We start from the raw sequence: 25,200 nt of genomic DNA, 5'->3' as shown, positions 1-25,200 counted from the left end.
GCCCCCAATGAGTCTTCACAGATTTAAGGGAGAAGAAGGAGGGGGGGGGGGAGATAGAAGAAGAGGTGGTTGTTATACAAACATGCTTTTTGACTCACTTGTGTAAACAAAGTGAGTCTATGTTTTAACCATGTGTTCAGTTGTGTGTGTATGTGTGTGTGTGTGTGTGTGTGTGTGTGTGTGTCCATGGTAAACTTGAACATTGCCATTTTCTCTCGAAATACATTGTCTGCCAATACCAAGTCTGGCTAAACATAGTATGAAAAACATACCAATAACAGGTTGTAAGTCTCCCGAATTAGCCGTATTTCCCAATCATTAACGGTTTATTTCGTTGATATGCGTTCCGCAATCCGAAAATTCTAAAAGCCGCTTCCCACTGAGTTTGGCATACTAGAAGGTAGGTTGTGTTCGAAGACGACGACCTCGTTTTTCTTGTTCACAATTAAAAGAAAAGAAATAGAAATTCTGGACAGAACACATACAGTGATACTAACTACGCCATCAACGTGTTTACTGCATATAAATATTCTAAAGTAGACACTGAATAAACTGGAATGAACATAAAAGAAGAATTGATCGTTTCTTTCAGCCCATTTGCAGACTGGTTCGTCAGTGCAGATCTGAAGTTTTACCATGTGTTGCGGTGGGCTTAAAGCGATGGCAACGTCTCATTTACCGCCGAAATAAAAGAATAATCGAGATATAATAAAACACCAAAAAAAACATGATTTAAACGACGTTATTTCGTCCTCTACAATCACACCTATTTGTCGCATGAAGAAGAAAACGTTCGTCTAATATCACTTACAGTGAAAAGACGTTAAACTAAAGAACGAACAAGAAAACGTCAGTTTTGCTTTAATCATAAATTCAGTCAAATGACGTCAGATGCGCTGCAGCAGTGGAGATTAGTCTGCTTGCTTCGGAACTGAACATGCACGGTTCGATTCTGCTCGCGTGCGGTTTTGTTGTTTTTCTTCTAAACTTATCTTATATATCACATTTCATACAGAGCACTTTTCAACGATTTTTAAATCTCTTTTTTTTTGTCTCCTCATGATTCCTTTCCTGGACAAAGCGGGAAGCACAAGCGAGTCTTGAAGGCTTTGCCTCTTGTTTATCTGTGAGAAATGATCCATAAGTGACGTCGTGGCTGATGAGTTTCACTAATTTGTGTGTCCTTTTTTGTTTAATACAAACGTGAGACAAAAAGAAATGCACACACACACACACACACACACACACACACACACAAGAAGGAAGAGAAAAAAAACCCACTTTCTCTAGATATTACAGAACCCGCCCAAACTCTATTGAATTCCCCTAACTGCTTTCTGGAAAAGGGAACAACCACCACCACCACCAAAGAACGTTTTTAACTCTCTCCATACGAACGGCGAAAGAGACGACGTTAACAGCGTTTCACCCCAATTACCATCATCAAAATATTGCAAGCGGAAGGCTCTTATACTGAAGAGGTGAATGTTGACAAAGAATACCACAATTCTGACGACGGAAGCTAAAGGTTTGGTCATTCAGACACCCACTGGACATCTGTGTAGAGAAGAAGAGAGGACTGGCCGTACTGAGTGAGTTAAAGCGCAAACCATTCATTTATTCTGTTTGCAGTAGTTTTCGATGAAATTTTGTCTGTCCACACAGAGTGGCTGAATTGTCATGTACAGTTGTGTTCTGAGTTGTTGGGTTATTGGCTTGGTACAGACTTTGGCGACTGTCACTGTCATGTGTTCCAGTCATGTTGAAACTTTGTTGTTGTGTATTTTTTCCAGTCATCAACCAGAAAGCATTTCCAGGTAAGACCCATTCATACAGACACACACAATACTTAAATATGATCATCACCTTTTCCTGTTTATTACTGCTCTTTTTCGTTCTTTTTTTTCCTTTCTTTCTTTTTCTTTAAACTTCCAATCACATGTGACAGATCTAGATCGTACCATTTGCGGAATGATGATTACGTACCTTGTACGCATAAAAATAAATGTTTCGCGAGACAAAGATCACACGTTTTGCAGAATGAAGACCAAATATTTCAAGGATAAAATCACACCTTTCAAGGATAAAATTACACTTTTTAAAGGAGAAAGATGACACCTTTTTCAAGGATAAAATCACACTTTTTCAAGGATAAAATCACACTTTTTTGCCGTCAGCAATGATCTGTTTTGCAGGAAGATGATATCAAACCCCACACCAAGATATCGATCACATATTATCGGAGGGGATGGGGGGTCACATCTTTTGCGTCAAAACGATCACAACCCTTGCAGAATAAAGATTACACCTTTTGCTGGTTAGTGATCATACATTTTGCATGGGGATAGAGATCGCACTCAGTAAATAACGTTTTCAAGAATCTTTTCTCCCGTCACTACATATTCAACGATTTTATCATAGCTTATGCATCACTAGTTAACAGTGGTTTTAAAGTCAAATTGTACAAAACAGACAGTTACCCCCGACATGTGCTGAAGAGGACTTCGCTAGAAAGGCTATGTTCAGAAAACGTGAACTGTTCAATTGAAAACAGACAGTTACCCCCGACATGTGCTGAAGAGGACTTTGATAGAAAGGCTATGTTCAGAAAACGTGCACTATTCAAATGTCTTTGGAATCTGGGAAAAGTTCCCAAGGAGGTCATGGTTTACTATTCGGCGCAGAAATATGGGGCAAGCAACATCTTGATGTTCTTGAAAAGACACATATTTATGTCTGCGTGTAAACGATCCTTAAACCCTTTCACTGCCAAACTCGTATTTATGCAGCAGCTAGGTAGAGGACCCATGTCACAAAATGGTGACCAGATTATGGGTCTGTTATCCATGAACCTACTGTTCTTTATGTTCTGTGGTAGGATAGGCCATATTTTCTACACATCACAGGGAGAACCCCTAGCTATTCTTAGACACCATATTTTCTGTGTTTATGGCACAAGCGAATTTTGCATTCTCAATTGACTGGCAGTGAAAGAGTTAAACGTCGAAATGCAAACTCCAAACAATATGGCACTCGGAGATTTTGGCCACAATCCAATGCATGTGTTAGCAGCCAAAAGATGCACGCATACAGTTCGGGCTCAGTGTGTGCAACATACCAGTGGAAAGACTACTCAGGAAGGCCTACAGCATCTTAAATCATTTCCAAGAGTAGGGCAAAAAGACGTGGGCATTTCATGTCAAGCAATTGCTGTGTGTCAATAGATTTGGAGATGTGTGGCTACGTCAAAATATTAGTGACATTCGACGTTTTCTTTCTGTATCAAGACTGTATGCACAGACATGGCATGATATTCTTGAACCAAAAGACAACTTTAAATTTTACAGTACTTTCAAACAAACCCTCAGAAGTGAAAAATACCTGTACTGTGAAATGCTTTGGTAATCCAACGACACAAATACAAAATTCAGACTTGGTATTTCCTATGTATGTATGTATGTATAATATACACAAACTACGATATGAAAAAGATGTAGCAACGATACATTCATTCATTCTGTCCTGTTCATCAACAACAGATCGAAGATGAATATCACGTGTTGTTTAACTGAAAGGCATATATTTTCAGGATAGATGCAAGTATTATTCAAAAAGCAAATGGCAGTGTGATGATGAGTTATGTTATTCAGTTATCAGGATTCTTGTAGAAAGCGTTCCAGAAAAGACCAGAGTTAGGAGTACAAGAACGGACGGACTGATGAGTGTTGGAAAAAGAGAAATCAAAGTTTCGAGTTTGAAAGTCTTTTGATTAAAAAAATCAAGTCCAGCTGGTTATTTATAAACACATCAGTTCATGTTTGTCATCAGTATGTATGGAAATGATTCCCAGTAGGAAACTTTTTCATTTCGTACCAAATTGAATTGACTGATGTGTTCTAACCCCTTAAAATGAAGGTTTTGTTTATTCAATAAATTGTCCTTGTGTATGTCCTCTCTCTCTCTCCCTCTTCCTTTGCCAGCTCTATAACACCTATCTTCATGACAACCATAAAATAGACTAAAACACGAATCCAGAATATTGCACATATATCTTGTGTACATTTTGACAACATGAATATTTTTGTATTTTTCTGTGTCTTAGGTATGGACATCTACACCACCATGACAAAAAAGAAAAACACACTTCTTTGCCAGCGTACTATATATATATATATATATATTGTCTTAATCAATAAACGGTACATTAAACTCAAACTATTGAATCAAATTTCTTCTGTTCAGCATCGTTATTATCTTGGACAGTATTCCATTTATCAATTATAGCTTTGCCAGCTTCCGTCGTACCACATGACTTACATCATCAATGTCAACAATCTGACACATCGTTTCGGAGACATGGCCTTTCACCTTTCTGAAACGTCACCCTGAGCGTTAGCAGATGGACAGCGGCCTTCAAAAGACTTGGACGTTGCAGACTGACCAGGGATGGACAATATAGTTAGCAGGTCAATCCGTGTTTGGCAAAATACTCGTCTGGAGCATTTTTAGTTTCGTGGAACGTCCGTATGTTCTCGGCAATATCTGTGGGTCATTAACAGGACAGTCCCTCCAGGCATGGTAAAGATATGGTCATGTTGACCTTCCAGACACAGCCTTTTCGAGAGGTTTCGTCCTGACATTTACATGGTCCCTTTCCTGGTTCTGTGAGTATTCCCAGGGCTTGATTTCTGAGCGTTCTGAGACTTACTACGCGGTTCGTTTTTCCGGCGGCGCGGCGCCTGAGCTTTCACTGGTGGGCGAAGCTTGAGGCGCCGAGTTACCAGACTGACTGAAACTGTCCAACAGAGATCGTCTGGCAGCGGGTTCTCGGGACGGCCCGGGCTGCCCGGAACAAGGTCCTACCTGGGACTGTGAAGGGGCCACGGGAGTCACAGGGCTCACTGGGGTCACAGGGTCTGAGGGAGAACGCTGTTTGGTGGGCGGGCACTCGCTTGGAGAAACTCTGCTGTCCTGGGCGTTCCGCTTCCTGGGAGACGGCGTGGTTTCGTCGTACCTGGCCAGGCTCATAGAGGACAGCTGCCACCGCGCCGCCTCCTCCGTGTCCGCTTTCTCGGGACTGTGATGGCGGCGGCGCGGCTCGTAGCTGGAGGCCTGTCCGAGGTCTATGGCGATGGAGGCCATATGGGTCCAGTTGACTATCCGATTCAGCTGTCTCAAACCCTCATCCGAAAAGTTTTCAAGCATCGCATCTATTACGGCCGGTGTCCACGGGTTCTCTGGATCCAGGGGTGCAGAAGTTCCAGCTGTGGCCATTGCGTCAGAAGGGGTGGTGGCGGGGTGTTTGGATCTTGTATTCTCTTGAAACACGGGTGCAGAAGTTCCAGCTGTGGCCATTGTGTCAGAAGGGGTGGTGGCGGGGTGTTTGGATCTTGTATTCTCTTGAAATGCGGGTACATAAGTTCCAGCTGTGGTCATTGCGTCAGAGGAGGTGGTGGCGGGGTGTTTGGATCTTGTATTCCCTTGAAACACGGGTGCAGAAGTTCCAGCTGTGGCCATTGCGTCAGAAGGGGTGGTGGCGGGGTGTTTGGATCTTGTATTCCCTTGAAACACGGGTGCAGAAGTTCCAGCTGTGGCCATTGCGTCAGAGGAGGTGGTGGCGGGGTGTTTGGATCTTGTATTCTCTTGAAATGCGGGTGCAGAAGTTCCAGCTGTGGTCATTGTGTCAGAAGGGGTGGTGGCGGGGTGTTTGGATCTTGTATTCTCTTGAAACACGGGTGCAGAAGTTCCAGCTGTGGTCATTGTGTCAGAAGGGGTGGTGGCGGGGTGTTTGGATCTTGTATTCCCTTGAATCACGGGTGCAGAAGTTCCAGCTGTGGTCATTGTGTCAGAAGGGGTGGTGGCGGGGTGTTTGGATCTTGTATTCCCTTGAATCACGGGTGCAGATGTTCCAGCTCTGGTCATTGTGTCAGAATGGGCTGTAGCTGGGTGGTTGGGTTTTGTAGTGTTCACATTTTCCCCCTCTTTAGGTGGCTGTGGATACTGCAGCGAACTGTTTATATATTGACCGCCTTCAGTTGACGATGGACACCGAGTGGTAAGGTTTCCATATTGACCGTCTTCAGGTGGCTGTTGATGTTGCATCGTATAATTCACATTGTGACCCTTTTCAGGTGACTGTGCATACTGCATTGTAGGATTGACATGTTGGCCCACTTCGCTTGACTGTGGACACTGCTTCAAACCACTTGCACTTTGACCCTCGCTTGCTGACAATAGATGCCGAATTGCGCCGCTTGAATATTGACCTACAGTTGACTGTTGATGGGCATGCACATATTGACCCTGTTGAGTTGATGATGGATACTTCACAGTAGGGTTCACGTATGGACTCTCTTCAGTTGACTTCGGATACTGCATCCAGGTGTTAGTATTTTTACGCCGTGACTGTGAGTAACTCTCTTCACTTGATGATGGATGCTGCACTGTAGGGTTTGCATTTTGGCGCTGTTCAAGTGATAACATAAACTGCACTAAAGGGTCTTCAGTTTGACTTCCTCCAGCTGATGATGGAAACTGCAATGTAGGGTTTATATGTTGAACTTCAGTTGATGATGGAAACTGCATCGAAGTGTTTGCATTTTTACCCCATGACTGTGAACATTGCAGCGAACTGTTTCCATGCTGACCCTCTACACTTGATGATGGATGTTGCACTGTAATGTTTGCATTTTGGCGCAGTGCAAGTGATACTATAAACCACGATATAGATCCTGTAACGTTCAGTATTTCAGGTGTATATAGATCCAATTTAGGGTTTATATTTAGGCAATCTTGAAGTGAAAATATGAAGTCATTTACATATTCGACAATTTCCTTTGATTCAGCTGTAAGGTTTATAATTTGGCGTTCTTCAAGTGATGACACAAACCTCTCTATAGATTCTACAATTTGATGTGTTTCAGCTGATAAAGGATGCCGAAATGTAGGGTTTACATTTTGGCGCTCTTCAAGTGATACTACAAACCTCGCAATAGATTCTATAACTCGATTTGTTTCAGCTGATGGATACTGCAATGTAGGGTTTATATGTTGGACTCCAGCTGGTGACGGATGCTGCAATGTAGGGTTTACATGTCGGACTCCAGCTGATGACGGATGCTGCAATGTAGGGTTTACATGTCGGACTCCAGCTGGTGACGGATGCTGCAATGTAGGGTATACATGTCGGACTCCAGCTGATGACGGATGCTGCAATGTAGGATTTACATGTCGGACTCCAGCTGATGACGGATGCTGCAATGTAGGGTTTACATGTCGGACTCCAGCTGGTGACGGATGCTGCAATGTAGGGTTTACATGTCGGACTCCAGCTGGTGACGGATGCTGCAATGTAGGGTTTACATGTCGGACTCCAGCTGGTGACGGATGCTGCAATGTAGGGTTTACATTTCGGACTCCAGCTGGTGACGGATGCTGCAATGTAGGGTATACATGTCGGACTCCAGCTGGTGACGGATGCTGCAATGTAGGGTTTACATGTCGGACTCCAGCAGGTGACGGATGCTGCAATGTAGGGTTTACATGTCGGACTCCAGCTGGTGACGGATGCTGCAATGTAGGGTTTACATGTCGGACTCCAGCTGGTGACGGATGCTGCAATGTAGGGTTTACATTTCGGACTCCAGCTGGTGACGGATGCTGCAATGTAGGGTATACATGTCGGACTCCAGCTGGTGACGGATGCTGCAATGTAGGGTTTACATGTCGGACTCCAGCTGGTGATGGATGCTGCAATGTAGGGTTTACATTTCGGACTCCAGCTGGTGACGGATGCTGCAATGTAGGGTTTACATGTCGGACTCCAGCTGGTGACGGATGCTGCAATGTAGGGTTTACATGTCGGACTCCAGCTGGTGACGGATGCTGCAATGTAGGGTATACATGTCGGACTCCAGGTGGTGACGGATGCTGCAATGTAGGGTATACATGTCGGACTCCAGCTGGTGACGGATGCTGCAATGTAGGGTTTACATGTCGGACTCCAGCTGGTGACGGATGCTGCAATGTAGGGTATACATGTCGGACTCCAGCTGGTGACGGATGCTGCAATGTAGGGTTTACATGTCGGACTCCAGCTGATGACGGATGCTGCAATGTAGGGTTTACATTTTGACGCTCTTCAAGTGTTAACATATGCTGCACTAAAGATTCTATAGTTTGACCTCCTTCAGCTGATGATGGAAACTGCAATGTAGGATTTATATGTTGAACTTCAGCTGATAATAGATGCTGCTGTGACTGTGAATATTGCAGCGAACTGTTTCCATGCTGACCCTCTTCAGCTGACGATGGATTCTGCAATGTAGGGTTTGCATGTTGAGCTTCAGTTGATGATGGAAATTGCATCGAAGTGTTTGCATTTTTACTCCGTGATTGTGAATATTGCAGCGAACTGTTTCCATGCTGGCTCTCTTTGGTCGATGATGGATGCTGCACTGTAGGGTTTACCTTTTGATGCTCTTCGAGTGATAACATAAACTGCTCTAAAGGGTCTTCAGCTTGACCTTCAGCTGATGACGGATGCTGCAGTGTAGGGTTTATATACTGAATCTCTTCAGGAAGGTTTGGATAGTGCAGTGTGTCGCTTACGTATGGACCCTCTTCAGTTGACAGTGGACAGTACATCGTGGGGTTTACAAGTTGACTTACACTTGACTCTGGATTCTGCCTCAAACTGGTTGCATTTCTACCCTGTGACTGTTGACACTGTAGCGAACTGTCCACATACTGACCCTCCTCAGTTGGTCGTGTTTGTTGCCTCGTGCCACCTACACTTTGACTGTCTCCAGTTGCCTGTGGATGATGCGTCGTACTGCTTCCAGCTGCACCCTCTCCAGCAGGCTGCGGACGCTGCATTGTGCTGCAGACTGCACCAAAGGAATGAGGAGGGTGCCCTGATGAACATGGACTGAATCCAGCTGTGGCCGAGTCGTTTCTCCTCACGCGCGTTGAAGAGCAGACTTCCACACGTCAAGTAACCCAGACCTAGTGCAAAACTGTTTGAAACGTGCAAATGACTTCGGTATGTTCCGTCCTGTAAATGTGGTCGGATCCACTCCACTGGCGTTACACTCCAGGCCTGTGTATTGACTGACCTTCTCCTGTCCTGTCCTGTCCAGTGAAGCAACGTTTGCTCATGTCCGCGGTCCGTCTTGCTTGGCACCTGCACGGGCAGACTGGGAAAGTGCTTCAGAACATGTCAGCAACTAAGGCTGTTGGGCATTTTCGTGGTGTGTTTTTCTCCTTGTCACATAATTAACCTCTCTCTCTCTCTCTCTCTCTCTCTCTCTCTCCCCCCCCCCCCCCCTCTCTCTCTCTGTCAATGAAGAAGATGATGATTATCATGATGGTCATGAGGCGCAGAAGAACTAGTAGTAGTAGCAGCAGCAACATTATTATTATTATTAGTAGTAGTAGTAGTAGTAGTTAGAAGTATGAGGGGGAGGAGGAGGACACACTGCGGTTTCCAAATACACATATTTCTTGGTGTATTCGTTCATGACACGATTCTTATCCATATGCCCCATCGGCACTGCCCTCATGACGTTCACCCGAAGCTCCACACAGGCTACATAACCACACCCATGACGAGCCCCGGCGGTTCACATGGTGTGATACAAGGGACGTTCGATAAGTATCTGATAGCAGTCACGTGGATACACTTGCACATAAGATGACTATTCCATCTTATCAGCAAATTTCACGCATCTTTCCCCATTCTTTCAAATCACATGTCCATGGCGTCAGCTAGACCGCCTTAATTTAGGTATGCCCAAAAATCGCCGCGCCCTAAAACGGCCAGGAAAGCTCGAGCATCTTCACAACTCTAGAACTGCCTTCCTCTCAACTGCTGCTTAAAACCCTTTCAATTCTGGAACTATTGTGATTTTTTTTTTTTTTTTTTTCAAAATAATCATCTACCTCAAATTTTTTTTTTAATCACAAAAATTAAAAGCCGGTATGTAAAAGTGTACTGATGTTTTCTGGGGAAGATAACTTATTTGTAGAAAAACAACAACAACAGAAAAACAACAGAATATTTTTTGGAAAAAAAGAAGAAAATTAAAATTTATTCATTTTACAGGTGAAAAATAGTGCTCATGTATAAGCAAATATATTAGACACAGCAACACCGGTGCAATTATGTTGTTTCCTGCACTACCATGTCGTTTTAAACATAACATTGTACATATCCAGTCACATAAATCCACACACACACACACACACACACACACACACACACACCTGCAAACACTATCACACAATATTACGACACAAAAACTCCGAGTCTGTAAACAATAGTTCCACTGAAGCTTTCATCTGGACCGGGCTGCTTCACAGCCGGTGATGAAAACCCCAAAATGAAGGATTCAAGCTAAAATATTGGGTTTTTTCTATACCCACTTCTGACACGACCCCGCCCCCTTCCTGTTGATGCACCTGGTAGCATGTAATCATCATCAGGATAGCCAGAATCACTTCAGTTGATCAACAACACCATTACTTTCGTTTTCGATCACGTTTGCTATTGTCGACGTTGTGTGGAAAAATCAAACAAAATTCTAGCTAACTCTTCTGTACTGTACGTTCTGACAGCCATGTTGACACACTCAACAGCTTTTCGCATTAAAAAACACCAAAAAAAAATTGCATCGAAATCGGGCCAAAACGTGTCGAGGAACAGCTTTGTACACCCATCTGGGAAGTCACCATTAGCAAGGGAGGTAAACGTGTGCAAATGTGTGGCTGGATGCCTAATTATGCAGTTACCCCTAAACCGCGGATATAACCGCAGGAAAGAGTAGAGATTGGTATCAGTATCAGTATCAGTAGCTCAAGGAGGCGTCACTGCGTTCGGTCAAATCCATATACGCTACACCACATCTTCCAAGCAGATACCTGACCAGCAGCGTAACCCAGTGCGCTTAGTCAGGCCTTGAGACCTCCCCCCCTAACCCCCCGGCCCACCCCCCAAAAAAACACACGCCGGTTCACCTGACAAACACACATGCATAACACGGATATGCAACAAGCATGCAGTTTCACAGATATGAAAGCACGATCAAATACACATAAACGTACATGAGCACACACACACACACACACACACACACACACACACACACACACTGATTACCCTGCACCCCCCCCCACCCCCCTACCACCACCATCCCCCAGTACTCGCCCACTGATGATCGTTGCATTACCCCCTCCTTTTCTTGAATTGGTAAAGAAGAAAACACCGTGGCACACATTCACACAGACACACACGGCCGACGGGACACACACTCACACCGCAGACACAGACAGAGACAGACAGACAGACAGACACACACACACACACACACACACAGAGACCAAGCTTCGTTCTTTAAGTAGGTATGTTACAACATACCGTATCCATTTAGTGCAGATGAGCTGGCTCAGTCATTACTTGTCAGGACAGAAAATGCTTCAATTGCCGACGTGCAAGAACGTGAGTATTGCACTCAGTTTTCATTGACCTTTGTCAGAAAAGCCATGACTACAGCACAACATGTGTAGAAATTCAACGTTGGGTGTAATCAAAATCTGCCAGGTGCAAGTCGCTCGGATCTTCACCAAATTGATTGGCGAGCTCGGCTACAAAATGTTTTTGACTGTGGAGGTCAGAGGTCAAAGATCTAGGTCACAATGTCGCTGACGAATTAATGGGAAAATAAAACTGAGACTTCAAGACGCATCATGGAGCTTGAGCTTGGGATTTTCACCCAGTTTCCTGGATTCACAGTTGGCGCAAATGGTCATGAAAGTGTACATACCAGGTTACAACAACATGCTGGCAAAAATACCCTATTCAAAGGAGATAGTTCGCTCAGTTTTTACTGTCCATTTTCCCACCGTCGAAGTAAACATTTCTGAAAGCTTCCTTACTCCAGCTAAATCACAAAAAAATAGAGAAACAAAACAAAATAAACAATTCGGATCATAGAGATAGACAGAAAGATATAAAAGAGATATGATATTATTGAGGAGATGTGGGAGGAATGAGGCAGAGAGTGGATAGCAATGCGCATATTTCCAACATTATAACTGAGTCGTTAAACGTTAATTTAACCTCTCACCTTTTCACTTAAGTGCGTTGTTGAAGGTTACATCATGTACTCTGTGTTGGCGGCAGCGGTTGCGGTGATAAAAGGCGCACTGTGAAAGACATGTCCTCGACACTGAGGCGAGAGCTGAGCAGTGGTCACTGCAACGTCTTTTCACTCACTGTCTGCTGTCTTCTTGCACTGGACATGACGTGTACGGTGGTGGCCGAATGGTTAGTGAGTCCGTTGCCGGGATTCTCGCCCGAATATCCACGAGTTCGATCCCCGGTTTGGACGCATCTGGTGGGCTTAGAGGTTGAGATTCCCCCACCCCCCTCCCCTCTAATCTCCCGGGTCAAGTTATGTGCAGACATGTCAGTGCCTGAACCCTCTTCGTGTTTGCAGGTCAAAATACGCACATTTGAGATCCTGTAAATCATGTCAGCGTGAAACAAGATCATACCCAGCACCCACACCCAAGAAAACGGAGTATGGCTGCCAGGCATGCATCTGCTCAGCAGATGAGGTGTAGCATATATGGTTTGAGGAATGCAGTGACGCTTCCTTTAGAAACTGAAACTGGGTAGTTGTATCCATGACAACGGCCATGCGGTGAATGTCAGAATGTATGTCCATCAGTATGCCCACAAAGTTAATACATACCTCTCTCATTCCCCACAGACATCAATTCATGACATACGCAAAACAAGCACAAGCAGATTTTCTCCCATCCAAGTCCATTGTTTTAAGTTTTTGGAGTCCGTCATTGCTCACTGAACAGTGTATACAGAAGACTGGTTACTGAAATTCATTTTTATTTTCAATAAGGATGCGATAAATTTAATCAATTCTGTCTCTGTGTTGTAATGATACATGCATGTTTAACGTTATTTGGTTATTAGATGCATTGCTTTATTCAGTTTGTGGATCTCAACCGCATGCAGGCTACGATAATTCCAATTTATGATTTGGGTAGTCGTTTTTGTTTGTGTTTTTTGGGGTTTTTTCTTTTTCTTTTTTTGCCTCCTTCCATTTTCATCCATTAGTTTATTTGTCCTTCTTTAATCTTCAACTATGAACAATGCGCACACATATATTTTCATGTATTCCTTTGCTTGCGGCATGAATTTGCACGTTCTCTCAACAGTTGATAATTGCACATGGTTTACCATTTTCATTTCATATATACTGTGTGTGTGTGCGTGCGTGTGCGTGTGCGCATATGAGCAAACATGTGTTCGTACGAATTGTGGGAGCTTGGTTTGAGTTGGTGGGATCGACCAAATGCATGTGTGTATGTGTGCGCACATGCTCGTGTGTATTGTATCTGAATATATCTATGCTTCTGTGTATTCAGAGAGTGGAGTCTGGGTATATTTTCGTTGCAGTAATTATTTTAGTTTACATTTTATTCTATTACAATTTGTTTTTCTCTTTTATCTATAAGTTTCCACAATGACATTGTTTTAACACAAATTTTAATAATGAATATAAAAAAAGAAAGAATAATATTCCCTACAATATGATCACAGCTGTAAATATAGTTGAAAACTTTAGGTATCATATATTTCTCTTCAAAACTAACCTTTTATGTAATTAAATAAAATTGGCACTGAAAGGGTTAACAAATCAAGCTCAAGGGTTTCAGAAAGGGTTTCTGCCAGTCTGAAAATGTTCCAACACCTGTGCAACTGTCTTTGGAAAATGGCACAGGTGTCACATGTAATCTGCACAACTATCCTGCACCAATCCCCATACCAGTTGCCTTTCCGAACATAAAGTGCATTACGCATTTGTGATGTGTGTGTGGTGCATATTTGTAATTAATTTGCACTTGAGATCAACACCGATTCCTGGGAGGGCCTTGCAGATGACCGCAACAGATGGAGAAGCACTCTCAAGAATCAGCTACGGATTGGTGAGGACAAACTGTCAGCTGCTGCAGCAGAAAAGCGAGCTCGCAGAAAAGGGACGGCAGCCAACAGACCAGCATCAGCTTACACATGTGACCGCTGCGACAGAGACTCTCTCTCTCGCATTGGTCTCTATAGTCACAGGCGACACTGCTTGGTCCAAGCAGACAGCCCAATTGGACATTAGGTCGAGTATACTCTATCCATGGTCAGCCATGACTGAAGGAGGCCCACTACTACTACTGCATATGTGTGTTTGTAGGCTGGAAGATGGGATTATAGGGGTGGCCGCATGTGTTTGCCTTAGCATGCATGTGTGTGTGTGTGGTTGGTGACTGCTTCAGGGAGGGGCTAACAGGGGAGAAAGTAAGGGGGTTTTCATGACCCATTAATGATCCACTGATTATCATTTTGTCATGAACTGGTCAAATGATCTGTCATAAGCTGAACCAAATAAAGTTTTTCTCTCTCACACAGACAAGTTGGACCTTATTTCAACATACCCTCTTCACAATCTTGGTGTTTGAATACTTTATAGATCATTGTTTGACACCTAATTGCATATAATACACAATTCATGTACAACTGCCCCATACTTTTCGTACTATAACTTCATTGTTGCAGCAGAATGAACACATAAGTCTAATAGGGGAGAAAGAAAGTGGTTTTTCATGACCCATTAATCCACTAATTTTGTTGTGAACTGGTCAAATGATCCATTGTATGCTGAACCAAATAAAGTTTCTCTCTCTCACACACACACTTTACAGAAAGAAATTTCTTTTTTTAATTGTATGTACATGACAAAAATGGATGTTTTTAAGAGTATCCAGATGCAGTTATTTCAAGCAATGTATCTTGTCATAAAAGATGATATTTCAGCTTGTATGAAATAACAAGAAAAAAACCCAAAATCTGTGGAACACTGAGACCTATCAATTAAATTGTACATTGGACAAAGCACTTATGAATCACATATTTACATATGCACATTTCAAAACTTGGGGCAAACTGATTTCATATTGTCGCGACACACAGGAAAAAATGGAAACAAGTAAATGGAGCATAAAAATCTTTTATTCTAAAAAAAAAAAAAAAAAAAAAAAAAAAGAGAGAGAGAGAAAGAAAGATATAAAACTCATGGCCCATGTCTGTGATTTTTGCTCTTCAAACCCAATTATCTGTAAGATTCTGGAACACAGAAACTCACTGAGGCTATTGCACACATCAGTAATATAATATACAACAATGGACCTTAATCTCCAGACAAGTTGGACCTTATCTTTAAACATACCCTCTTTACAACAATGGAGTTTGAATGCTTCATTAATCATTGTTCGACACCTAATTGCATACAATACACAATTCATGTACAACTGCCCCATACTTCTCGTACTATAACTTAACTGTTGTAACAGAATGAGCGCACATAAGTCTAAACATGAACAGACACAGACCACACAGCAGCACAGAGTATAGGATGCTGTACATGATGTATGCTACTGCTCAAGCATGTACCTGGAACATCAAACAATTTAGGTCTATTAAATCTAGCTTAATAAAAAAAAAAGAAAAAAAAAAGGAGATTTAAAAGAAAAGAAGTACATTAATTAGGCTGAATAAGAATAAAAAATCAGAAATTGAACACTAACAGTCAGTACTTTTCACAATGCCAACTAGACCATCCATTTATTCAGTTCATCTCATCACAAAGTACTTTATATATACTGGGAAGATTTCTCCTTGAAAACAGGACAAATGGTTCCCTTTCCACAGCTAAAATTTCAGCATTTTCCTGGAAACTGACCAGGTTTCTTTCTGAGAAAAGAATGAAAATGTGATCTCCTGTCTCTTCCACAGAAAAAGAGTAAATAGTTTTTACTTCACAAAAGGAACAAGATTTCTGATATTAAGATAGAAGCCTTGAAGTACATACCCAGTCAACACCATGGAAAAAAAAGAAAGAAAAACAATAATGCAGTTAGCATACATAATTATGGACAAGAAAGGAAATTTTCTATCTAAAATTACGTTTAATTACACATACTTAACCGTGACCCAACTAGTGCAGACTCCGGCAGGGGTCTGACATTCCTGTCCTGTGCAAACTACTATCCGCCTATGCGGAGAAAACGAAAGTACTATGGCTGATAACCTCCCGGAAGTAGGTAACCTCCCCTTTGTCCCCCTGGCTAGCGTCCTCTTTTTCTGGCAGCCATCTCGACACCTGTTCCTGTGCACTTCATACGGCTAAGTTTTTTTTCGCATTTTCTATCTATCGGTTCTTTGGCGTTTCTGTTTTGTGTCCAATTATGTATTCAAACAGGTCGCAAAATTATGTGGCTTGATTGGGAGATCGGGCTAAAATTAAGACACGATCGCAATCGATTCGCGATCACTCTGGGCCCTCTACCTCTGCCTCTCTCAACAACGCCAACCCCACGCCACCTCCACACTGAATTTTTTCATCTTACCAGGTGCCAACAAGGAGGGGTGAAAAAAAGAAAGAAAAGAAGCAGTGGATGGAAAGAACTCTGGCTTCACATTCAGTAACACTGTCAAATCCACTGGGGTAGGGATGGGGATGTTACGTATTTGAAATAGCGTGCATTCTCCAAACTATTTAAAAAAAAAAAAAAAAAAAAAAGAATCTTATTCACCATCAATGGAATTGATTTTCAAAGTCCCAAAATCACCTTGGTAGATTATGACATGTAATATTTTTCAGAAATGATTGCAAAGGACTACTCGAACATGACACACTCACACATACATCAATCATTGTTCCCCCCCGCCCCCAACATTACACTTTGTAATTCACATGCACTGAAAATGAACAAATCAATCTTAATTACGTTTAGACATATAATACCAAACACACGTTGCTAAACCCCCCTCCCACCCCCCCTCAGGGTCCTATGACATAATGTACATCAGTAATCAGGAACAAATGCTTTGCTCTCAATGTTACAGTAAATAGTGAGAGTGCCTTGTGAGTGAATGTGTCCTGTAAGAATGCGTGTCTGCAACATTTTGAATCTATGGGAGGGCACTAGGGCCTGTTCAGACTTACACACACTGCCAGGAAAAACTTGGTTCAGCGGCGTCTGATGTTGTTGTTTTTTTTACCTGAATACAGCTTTGTAACTAACCTTCAAACATACACCATACACAGAGCAAGCAATCTTTTACATGCAAACATGCTGGATACAGTCCACAGATACACTTTATACTTTGATCCCTCTGAAACTAAGGTGATAACTCCGCATAACTTACATCAAGCTGACTTTCTACTCTGTACATGGTACTGACTTTACCATTTTCCTCAATAAATCAGGAATAACCCTCCTTCAATCTAGCCTATACATAGCATAACATCTTTACAGAAACCAAACGATATTTCAAGCTTTTACTCGGGGTTCACCCAGTTAATCAATCATGGATCCAACACATATAAGAAAATATAAAAAGCAAATCTGTTGAGGCAAACCTGCAAAACAGCCATTCATGGTTCACACATTCTATGAGAAAAAAAAAAAAAAAAAAAAAGGAGAAAAAAGAAAACAATAATATTCAGCTTGGTCTGAAAATCTATCTTAAAAATGTTTGAGTAGTATTTTACAAGCTCATGAACTTGTACCTTCCATTATGCCTTTTGCCAGCTAGGAAATGCACTCATGCACCAAGAGGGGGGGAAAAAAAAAGAAAAAAAGAAAAAAAAAAGGCATTGCATTTTCGAAGGTTCACACATTTTCTCAAGTTAATTTTTTCCAATACCTTACTTATACCCATTCTTTTCTCGACATTTTCAACCTGTTACATATTTTTGTTGTTGTTGTAATCATTCCACATCATTAATAATATAAAGGAAAAAAAAAAGAAAAAAAAGAAAAAGAGAGACAAAAAAACCCAAAAAACCCTCCACACAAAGACAGACCAGACCAGACCCTATGCTAAACTAACATGCACAGCCTTCTTTGGGCTTGTTCTGGTCGTTGGACAGCTTGATCTGGTCGGGAAAGTCATTGTAGAGCTCCACCTCGCTCTCCTGGGCCAGGGCGTTCTTGGCCACCGTCTGGAAGGCCTGCTCCACGTTGATGGCCTCCTTGGCACTTGTCTCAAAGTACGGGATCTCCCCCTTGCTGCTGCACCAACCCTGCGCTCGCTTGGCCGTCACCTGGGAAGGAGGAAGAGAGATGATAATAATTTATGATTAGTATTTACATAGTGCTAAATCTTGAGACAAGGAGTCAATGAAAGGACAGAAAAGTAGAAAAATTGAAAAAACTTAGCCACAAATGTAGGACAGGTCTGGAAAACCAATGGCTGCCGTAAAAAAGAGGACGCTGCTTCTGCTAATGCAAGGGATGTAAACTACCCAGGGAAACTATCTGCTGCAGCTTCTTTCGAATTTCTCTGCATAGCAGACCAGTAGTTTAGACAGGACAGGAATCCAGACCCCTGCCGAAGTCTGCACCAGTGGGTCACGGTTATGTATGTGCAATTAAATTAGTATTTATATAGCACTAGATCTTGACAACAGAGACAAATCAAAGCTCTTTCACACCAGTCGAGTCACACATATGCATAACTCTAAACTGGAGGGGAAAAAAAGAGAGAGAGAGTGACAATTATGTGAAGAGCAATCGGCAAATATTTAAAAAGGAAATTTTCAGACCTTTATTCTGGTGACAGGATTCGTAATGGTAATTGTAAAAAAGCACACTCACACGCTGACACATCTACATAAAAACACACACACTGACACAAAAACATGAACATGTGCACACATACACACACTAATACACACACACACACAAGCTGATACATGCACAATGAAACACACACAAATTTGGTTATTTTCTACATAAACAAGACATCTCATAAACACAAGAGAAAAAAACCATTTGTGGCAGCGTACAAAAATCTTGACACTGTTACTAACACAGTGATCATCCAAGACAGACCATAGATACACCACGGCTAGCAACCTACCGCTCTGTTTTCCAAATCAATCTTGTTGCCAATGACTACAAAGGGGAAGTTCTCAGGATCTCGTGGACTGGCCTGGATCAGGAACTCGTCCCTCCAGCTGTCCAGAGCTCGGAAGGTGTTGGGCATGGTGACATCAAAGACCAGAACACAGCAGTCAGCCCCCCGATAAAAAGCCACACCCAGACTCTGGAACCGCTCCTGACCTGCAGTGTCCCATATCTGAAATCACACCAGACATGGATCTAGAAAATACAAGAATTTGTTGGCTGAATTTTTGATTGTGTACAATTTATGATTGTGTGTTATGACTTGTGTGTGTGAGTGCACGTGTGTATTGTGTGTGTCTGCTGTATGCACACAAAATACGGTTGAAATTTCAGAAGTTTCTACTCTAGAGATTGCCCTCCGCCAGTGAACAACAATGATACAAAATGATGAGGACATATTTCACTGCAGCTTTTGATTGGTCTGTGCACAACTTCAAAACACAGGACAAAAGCAACAATGCCAAACTTCAAGACACTGCAGGTCACCGATGTATAAACAACTGCTTCCGTGAAACTGTGCCAATCCATATGTGCAACTGCTTGTAAGGTTGTGAATTGTTCAGAATGGATATCTTTTAATATTCTGGATGAAATCTGCTTAATATACTTCTTACCTTCAAAGTTAGACAATTTTAGAAATTATCTTTTTTAGAAAGATCAAGATAACAGTAAACCTCCAGGTTTCAGAATTTTTTAAAAAGGGGACAAAAAATGAAGAAAAGCAGGAACAGAGAAGTAAAAAGTTCATTCTAAGAATACGCAATCAAAGGACTGGCATTCATGTTATTTGTTGTACAGTTAGTGGGACGGTTGAGGTAGTGATTGTAGTGGTTATTCTTTTTTTTTTTTTTTTTTTTTTGCTGTGCCCAAAGTAGTTCAAAACATTTAACAAAAACACTGAAAAACAAACCTGCATTGTGACTAATCTGTCATCAACCATAACTTCTTTAGTAAGAAAATCGGCACCAATGGTTGCCTTGTACTGGTTGCTGAACTTTTTGTTGACATACTGGTTCATCAGGGATGTCTTGCCCACACTGGAAAAATAGAAGCAAATCTTAATGAATATTCTATACCCAAACGCAAAGCTGTCTTCAAAAGAAAAATTAGCAATAGAACAATGGAAACAAATCATAGATAACAGAACACTCTATCAATTAACTCCACAATCAGAGAAAACTGCATGCGACACAACAGAATAAAAAACAACAACCCCCCCAAAAAAAAAACAACAACAACAACAAAAAACAAAAAAATCATGACAAGTTCCAAAATGATAAAAATTAGTTGACATTTTTTTTTATAACAATCTTTGTTTTTTGGGTTTTTTTTTTATAAATCATACCATTGTAGTAACAGAGATGAATAAGGTGTGTTTAGTTATACAGATCTTTGAAGCTGAAGTGTGTGTGCATTCAGGAAATTCCAATTAACAGTAAATCTTGTAGACGAAACATTTTAGTAAAATCCTGGCCTTTGTTGTCATTCAAAGGCCAGAGACAATTAATGAATTATAAACAATACCTTTATCATTATATAGTTTGTCAACTTGTGAAGTCTCAAGTCCATTTCTGAGAAATTGTCCATGTTTAATGTTTACTTTATCCAAATCCTATAGCTTATCAAAAACAAGCACATAGTGTTACCCTTAAAAAAAAAAAAAAAGAAAGAAAAAAAAAATGTGTGTGTGTGTGTGTGTGTGACTCAAAATCATAAAGCACACATGATTAATGAACAATGATGGCTGAACAAACACAAATCAAAAGAAATTAGAAAGAATCAATAACTCACCCACTGTCACCGAGTATAATAACTTTCAACAGAACTTTCTTTCTGGATGCCATTCTGATACTTTATTTGATCTGAAAAGTCAAACAAATGAATCAATGAAACAGGAGGAGCATACAGTATATGACACCAAATAAAGCTTTTACTTAGTATCTGCATATTTTGCTTTCAAATATCAAGTAATTAAACTGTATCAGTAGTAGTAGTACTAGTAGTAGTAGGATATGGACAAAGTAAGCTTGAAGCTTTTCAACAGTCCCTTCTTTGTTTTATTACATATTTTGTTAGAAATTTATTTTGGTTCCATGCTTTGTTTTCAGTTTATCTATTCATCAAACTCTCTAAAAAAAAAAAAAGTTCTGAGTTTTGCAGAACCGTCCAGTTGATTCTTGAATGAGTTAGCAGATGGTGCTTGTTTTAGAGGCCGTGGCACTCGATTCCATATGTTAGTAACTTGATTACTGAAGCAAATCTTTCTTCTAATAGTATTTGAACACTGCACAATTTGTTTTCCATCAGTATTTCTTATGGAACTGTACTGAGGTGGAGAGAAGAATTCACCCCAAGACACATCAACCACCAATGAAAAGTTTAACATCACCAATGAAAAGTTTATATTCTCAATGAGATTACCATGTATCCTCCTAGCCTCAAGGGAAAATAATTTTAAGCAAGTTAATTGAACATTATGTCATGTGCCTTCATTCACGTAAACGTTTTGTGGCTCTTCTCTGTACTTTCTCAAATGCAACGGATTGTCACTTCTGAGAAGGACACCACACAGTGTTTCCATACCTCAGTGTGGTCACACCAGAGCTTAAAATATTAAAACTAAAATAAAGATCAAGATAAGTAAAAGTTCTTTTGATTATTCCAATCATTTCTTCTTCTTCTTCCACATTCCCCTGGTCATGCTGTCAGATGGTTCATCTGGTCTGCAGTGCAAAGTCCACTGTCTTCTGCAGTGCAGCATGTGGGTCCTAAGAGCTTATCAAGTTCCTCTGCACAGGGCCAGGTTTTCCTCCTCAATGCACCAAAAGTTGGGCAGAACTGAAGCAAATGCTCTGGTGTCTGCAAACGCATGCCGCATGGGCATTCATCAGTAGTGGGCAATCTCAGTCTGATGAGGTGGGAAAGAAGCCTACAATGTCCAGTTTTCAGTCGGAAGAGGACTACCTGCTGTGCTCTTTTTATTGACCAGATAGTATCCTCTTCCGATCCAGCTTGGTATTTGTTTCTCCATTGTTTTCTGAACTGGCTCTTCAAGATTGCTCGTGCTTCTCTATAGATATAAGATAGGATGGTCAGTCTGTTCATTTTGCTGCCCACCTCTGACAGCCTGTCTGCCTCCTCATTTTTGCTGACTCCACAGTGCTATGGGATCCACTGGATGGTCGAATCATTTGATTTGCTTTAACTATGAATTGGTCCATGTTTGATTGCACTTCAAACATTTTTACACTAGTGAGCAAAAGGCAATCTAAATGTAAAAATGTGTTTCAATCTGATTTGTAAGCTACAGATGCATGAAACAATTTGAGTTTGGAAGGTGTGGCTGTAAAGTGTACAGCAGGAGGGAGAGAGAGAGAGAGAGAGAGAGAGAGAGAGAGAGAGAGAGAGAGAGAGAGAGAGTATAGTAGAGAGAGAATAGTATAGTAATACTGTACGACTGGGTTTCCGGAAAATGGAAAAGAGGCGTGACCTGACCACCACCTCGATGCTGGCTTTGCTAAACTGTGCGAGTGCGACACGTCACAAATAAAATTCGCCCACCAAAACGTAGCTTTTCATGATCAGAAAGTTGTGATTGTGTTCTCTGTCAACATATTAAACTAGCAGGAACTTTCAATATTCTCGTTCCGTAGAATTCCACTGATAACAACGGGCGTATGCCTCAGTTATATTGTGTGGCTGTGGTTTTCACAGCTGATAGTAACTGCCACACAAATACGTCCTTTCCAGCAAACTGGATTTCTGTTTCAAACAGAAAAAGTAATCAATGAGTAAACATACCATTGCTATTACAGATGTATATTTTGAAATGTACTCACCGAAGTCACTACGCTGTTTACCACTGTCGTGTTTTGATTTATTGACCACCCGAGTCCCAAGATCTCTCAATATGGCGTAAAATCTCGTGACCACTTACGTCATGTAGTCCCGTCATGCAACTGAACTTCCGAAAACATTGAGCAGACGAAATTGATCATCCGCTAGCCCAGAGAAGAGATGAGATGGTCGCCATCTCTCGTTTTAACTGACAAAGTACGGACTTGTGTGCAGAATTAACCCCCATTATGTCGGGTTGGAAAAGGCTGCTCGAGATGGATTGCGAGACTGACTTACGGTGGAAAATACTGCTTGTAAAAATGCCAGAAAAAAAGAAGCCATTAATTTTTTTCAATTTATTTCCAAGAGACAAAGAACGATGAAAGATTGATGCTTTAGTAGCCATTTCAACAAAAAGAAGCAGAAAGTTTTAGTTGAGAATCTTGACCGATTGATTCAAGGTAAGCTAAAATGATATTTTCCTTTTTTAAGGCGAATAAATGTACTTTGTTCACCAGAAAACTGCTGACACAAAAAGTACGACTGAACAAAGGGACGCAACTTGTGCTGTCCCGACTTGCCTTGTGACGAGTAAAGGGTTAGAACTGCGTCTTTTTGCAATGTATCGACCAATGATCCATCTTGATGTTGAACATGGCCTTTGGTTCCGTCTATAGTCTGATCTATGCATACTTAAATAGGACATTGCAAATCTGCTCTCCCTTTCTATTTCAGTGAATGTGTGTGCGTGTGTGTGTGCGTGTGTGTCCATCAATAAATTTGTATGGCGCATTCAATTTGTCTGCATGTGTGGGGTACAAGCATTTCTATTATTCAGCTTGTGTTATTTTATTTTTTGTGGTAATATAGCCATCATTAGATACACAGATGATGACAATGCTCTTCATGATCTTTTCTCATTCTCATTCAGCCTATTTGCAGGAGGTTGAAAGTTCACCACCTGGTACAAAAATGTTTATGAGAATTTGAATGTTCAAAAGACACACACACACACACACACATATATATATATATATATATTATAGGAATCTAGCCATTGTTTCTGATTCCATTATTAAATGGAACATCTGAGTCAATATCAAGGAACTGTTTCAAACAAGCGGACATTCCATACCAACACCGACAGTTAACAAAACTGCCATTGTATTGGGTACAGATGCTTTGTTCTCCAAATCTGTTGGTCCTGGGTTCATTTCTCAGATCTTTTAATGACTCTTCTTATCTTCGATATTGTGTATTGGTATGGTAGATTGTGTAAAGAGTATAAGTGTTCTTGACAGGATGGTGAAGTGTGTGGGAGAGTGCTGGTTGAAAGGCAAAAGAAGTCTGGCTGAGTCAAGTTAGTGTTTAACTGTGAACAAGGTGAGAGTGATTTATATCAATTTAACACTAGCTCTGGCAAAACATTCATGGAATGGTCAATACCAGAGACATGTCATAGGTTTGTGGGTGCATGATTATGACTGTACTTGTGCTTCACTTTCTTTTCCAGTTGTTTTCAAGTTCTACGGATAGACAGTTAGTTATTCAGCCCTAACATGGCCCAGTGTGGTCGGCAGGGCTATTAGCAACAAAGATAATTAACAGATGTATGATGTGGCACTGTACTGGGTGCATGTCACTCTGATGACTACCAGCATGAAAATCTGTGTATTTTTTCCTTTTTAAGTAATTTGGTCAGTATGGAACTGCAGTCATATATTCTCAGATTATTTTTAATTCATTTATCAGTGAAGCTGAAACAAAATCTTAAAATTATTTCCTAACTATATACTGTCCACTTATTTTTATGTATGTGTTAAAAAATCTGTTGAATACACTGGCCACAGTGGGACACATAACAGAGTTTCTGATGTCATTTTTAAAGTATTCTCTTGGGACATCGCATAATGGAATGCACTGGCACTAATCCCACACTGCTCATTCCGAGTCCCCCATACACAGCCACACCTGGATTCGTCTGTCGCAGTCCTAGCATCAGCAGTTCACAGGGAACTAGCAATATCAAGTCACCAGGAGACCACTCACAAGGAGGCCCTGCACCACTTCTATGTCACTTTGGTGGTGTTCAGAAGTGCCTGCTCTGATTTAACATACTTCAGAGTGGACACTTATCACCACATCCCTTGAACAGTCTCTCATGAATCCATCCACACCTAAGACCTTGACAGGACTCACCCAAAGCATGGAAGTGGAGGGGGATAGGAACTGAGGTCACCATGAGAGCATGGCATGAAAGACCACAGAATTTAGGACCTTTTTCCCATTCTTTTGAAATTAAAAAGAAAAAAAGAT

General features: G+C 41.4%; 1 protein-coding gene across 1 annotated transcript; it reads right to left on the bottom strand.

Moving 5' to 3' along the window:
• Positions 1-16,898: 16,898 nt before the first annotated feature.
• LOC143284908 (ras-related protein Rab-7a) lies at positions 16,899-22,969 on the bottom strand. Its single transcript, XM_076592046.1, has 5 exons — positions 22,887-22,969; positions 20,839-20,909; positions 19,958-20,084; positions 19,001-19,219; positions 16,899-18,182 (listed from the first exon to the last, which is right to left on the bottom strand). The coding sequence occupies exons 2-5, from the start codon at positions 20,889-20,891 to the stop codon at positions 17,964-17,966; spliced, it is 618 nt and encodes a 205-aa protein (XP_076448161.1). The 5' UTR covers positions 20,892-20,909; positions 22,887-22,969; the 3' UTR covers positions 16,899-17,963.
• Between the last annotated feature and the right edge of the window lie 2,231 nt (positions 22,970-25,200).

The sequence above is a fragment of the Babylonia areolata genome, chromosome 8, assembly GCF_041734735.1.
Source record: "Babylonia areolata isolate BAREFJ2019XMU chromosome 8, ASM4173473v1, whole genome shotgun sequence".
Lineage (NCBI taxonomy): Eukaryota > Metazoa > Mollusca > Gastropoda > Neogastropoda > Buccinidae > Babylonia > Babylonia areolata.
The sequence above is the reverse complement of the archived record's forward strand: the minus strand, read 5'-3'. Positions and strand labels throughout refer to the sequence as shown.

What these genes read in the sequence shown, in the direction of transcription:
- LOC143284908 (XM_076592046.1), bottom strand. Translation starts at nt 20,891, where the DNA reads ATGGCATCCAGAAAGAAAGTTCTGTTGAAAGTTATTATACTCGGTGAC. An exon ending in ATTATACTCGGTGACAGTGG is followed by an intron (nt 20,085 to 20,838) that starts GTGAGTTATTGA and finishes CTATTTTTCCAG; the next exon opens with TGTGGGCAAGACATCCCTGA. An exon ending in TTGATTTGGAAAACAGAGCG is followed by an intron (nt 18,183 to 19,000) that starts GTAGGTTGCTAG and finishes CCTCCTTCCCAG; the next exon opens with GTGACGGCCAAGCGAGCGCA.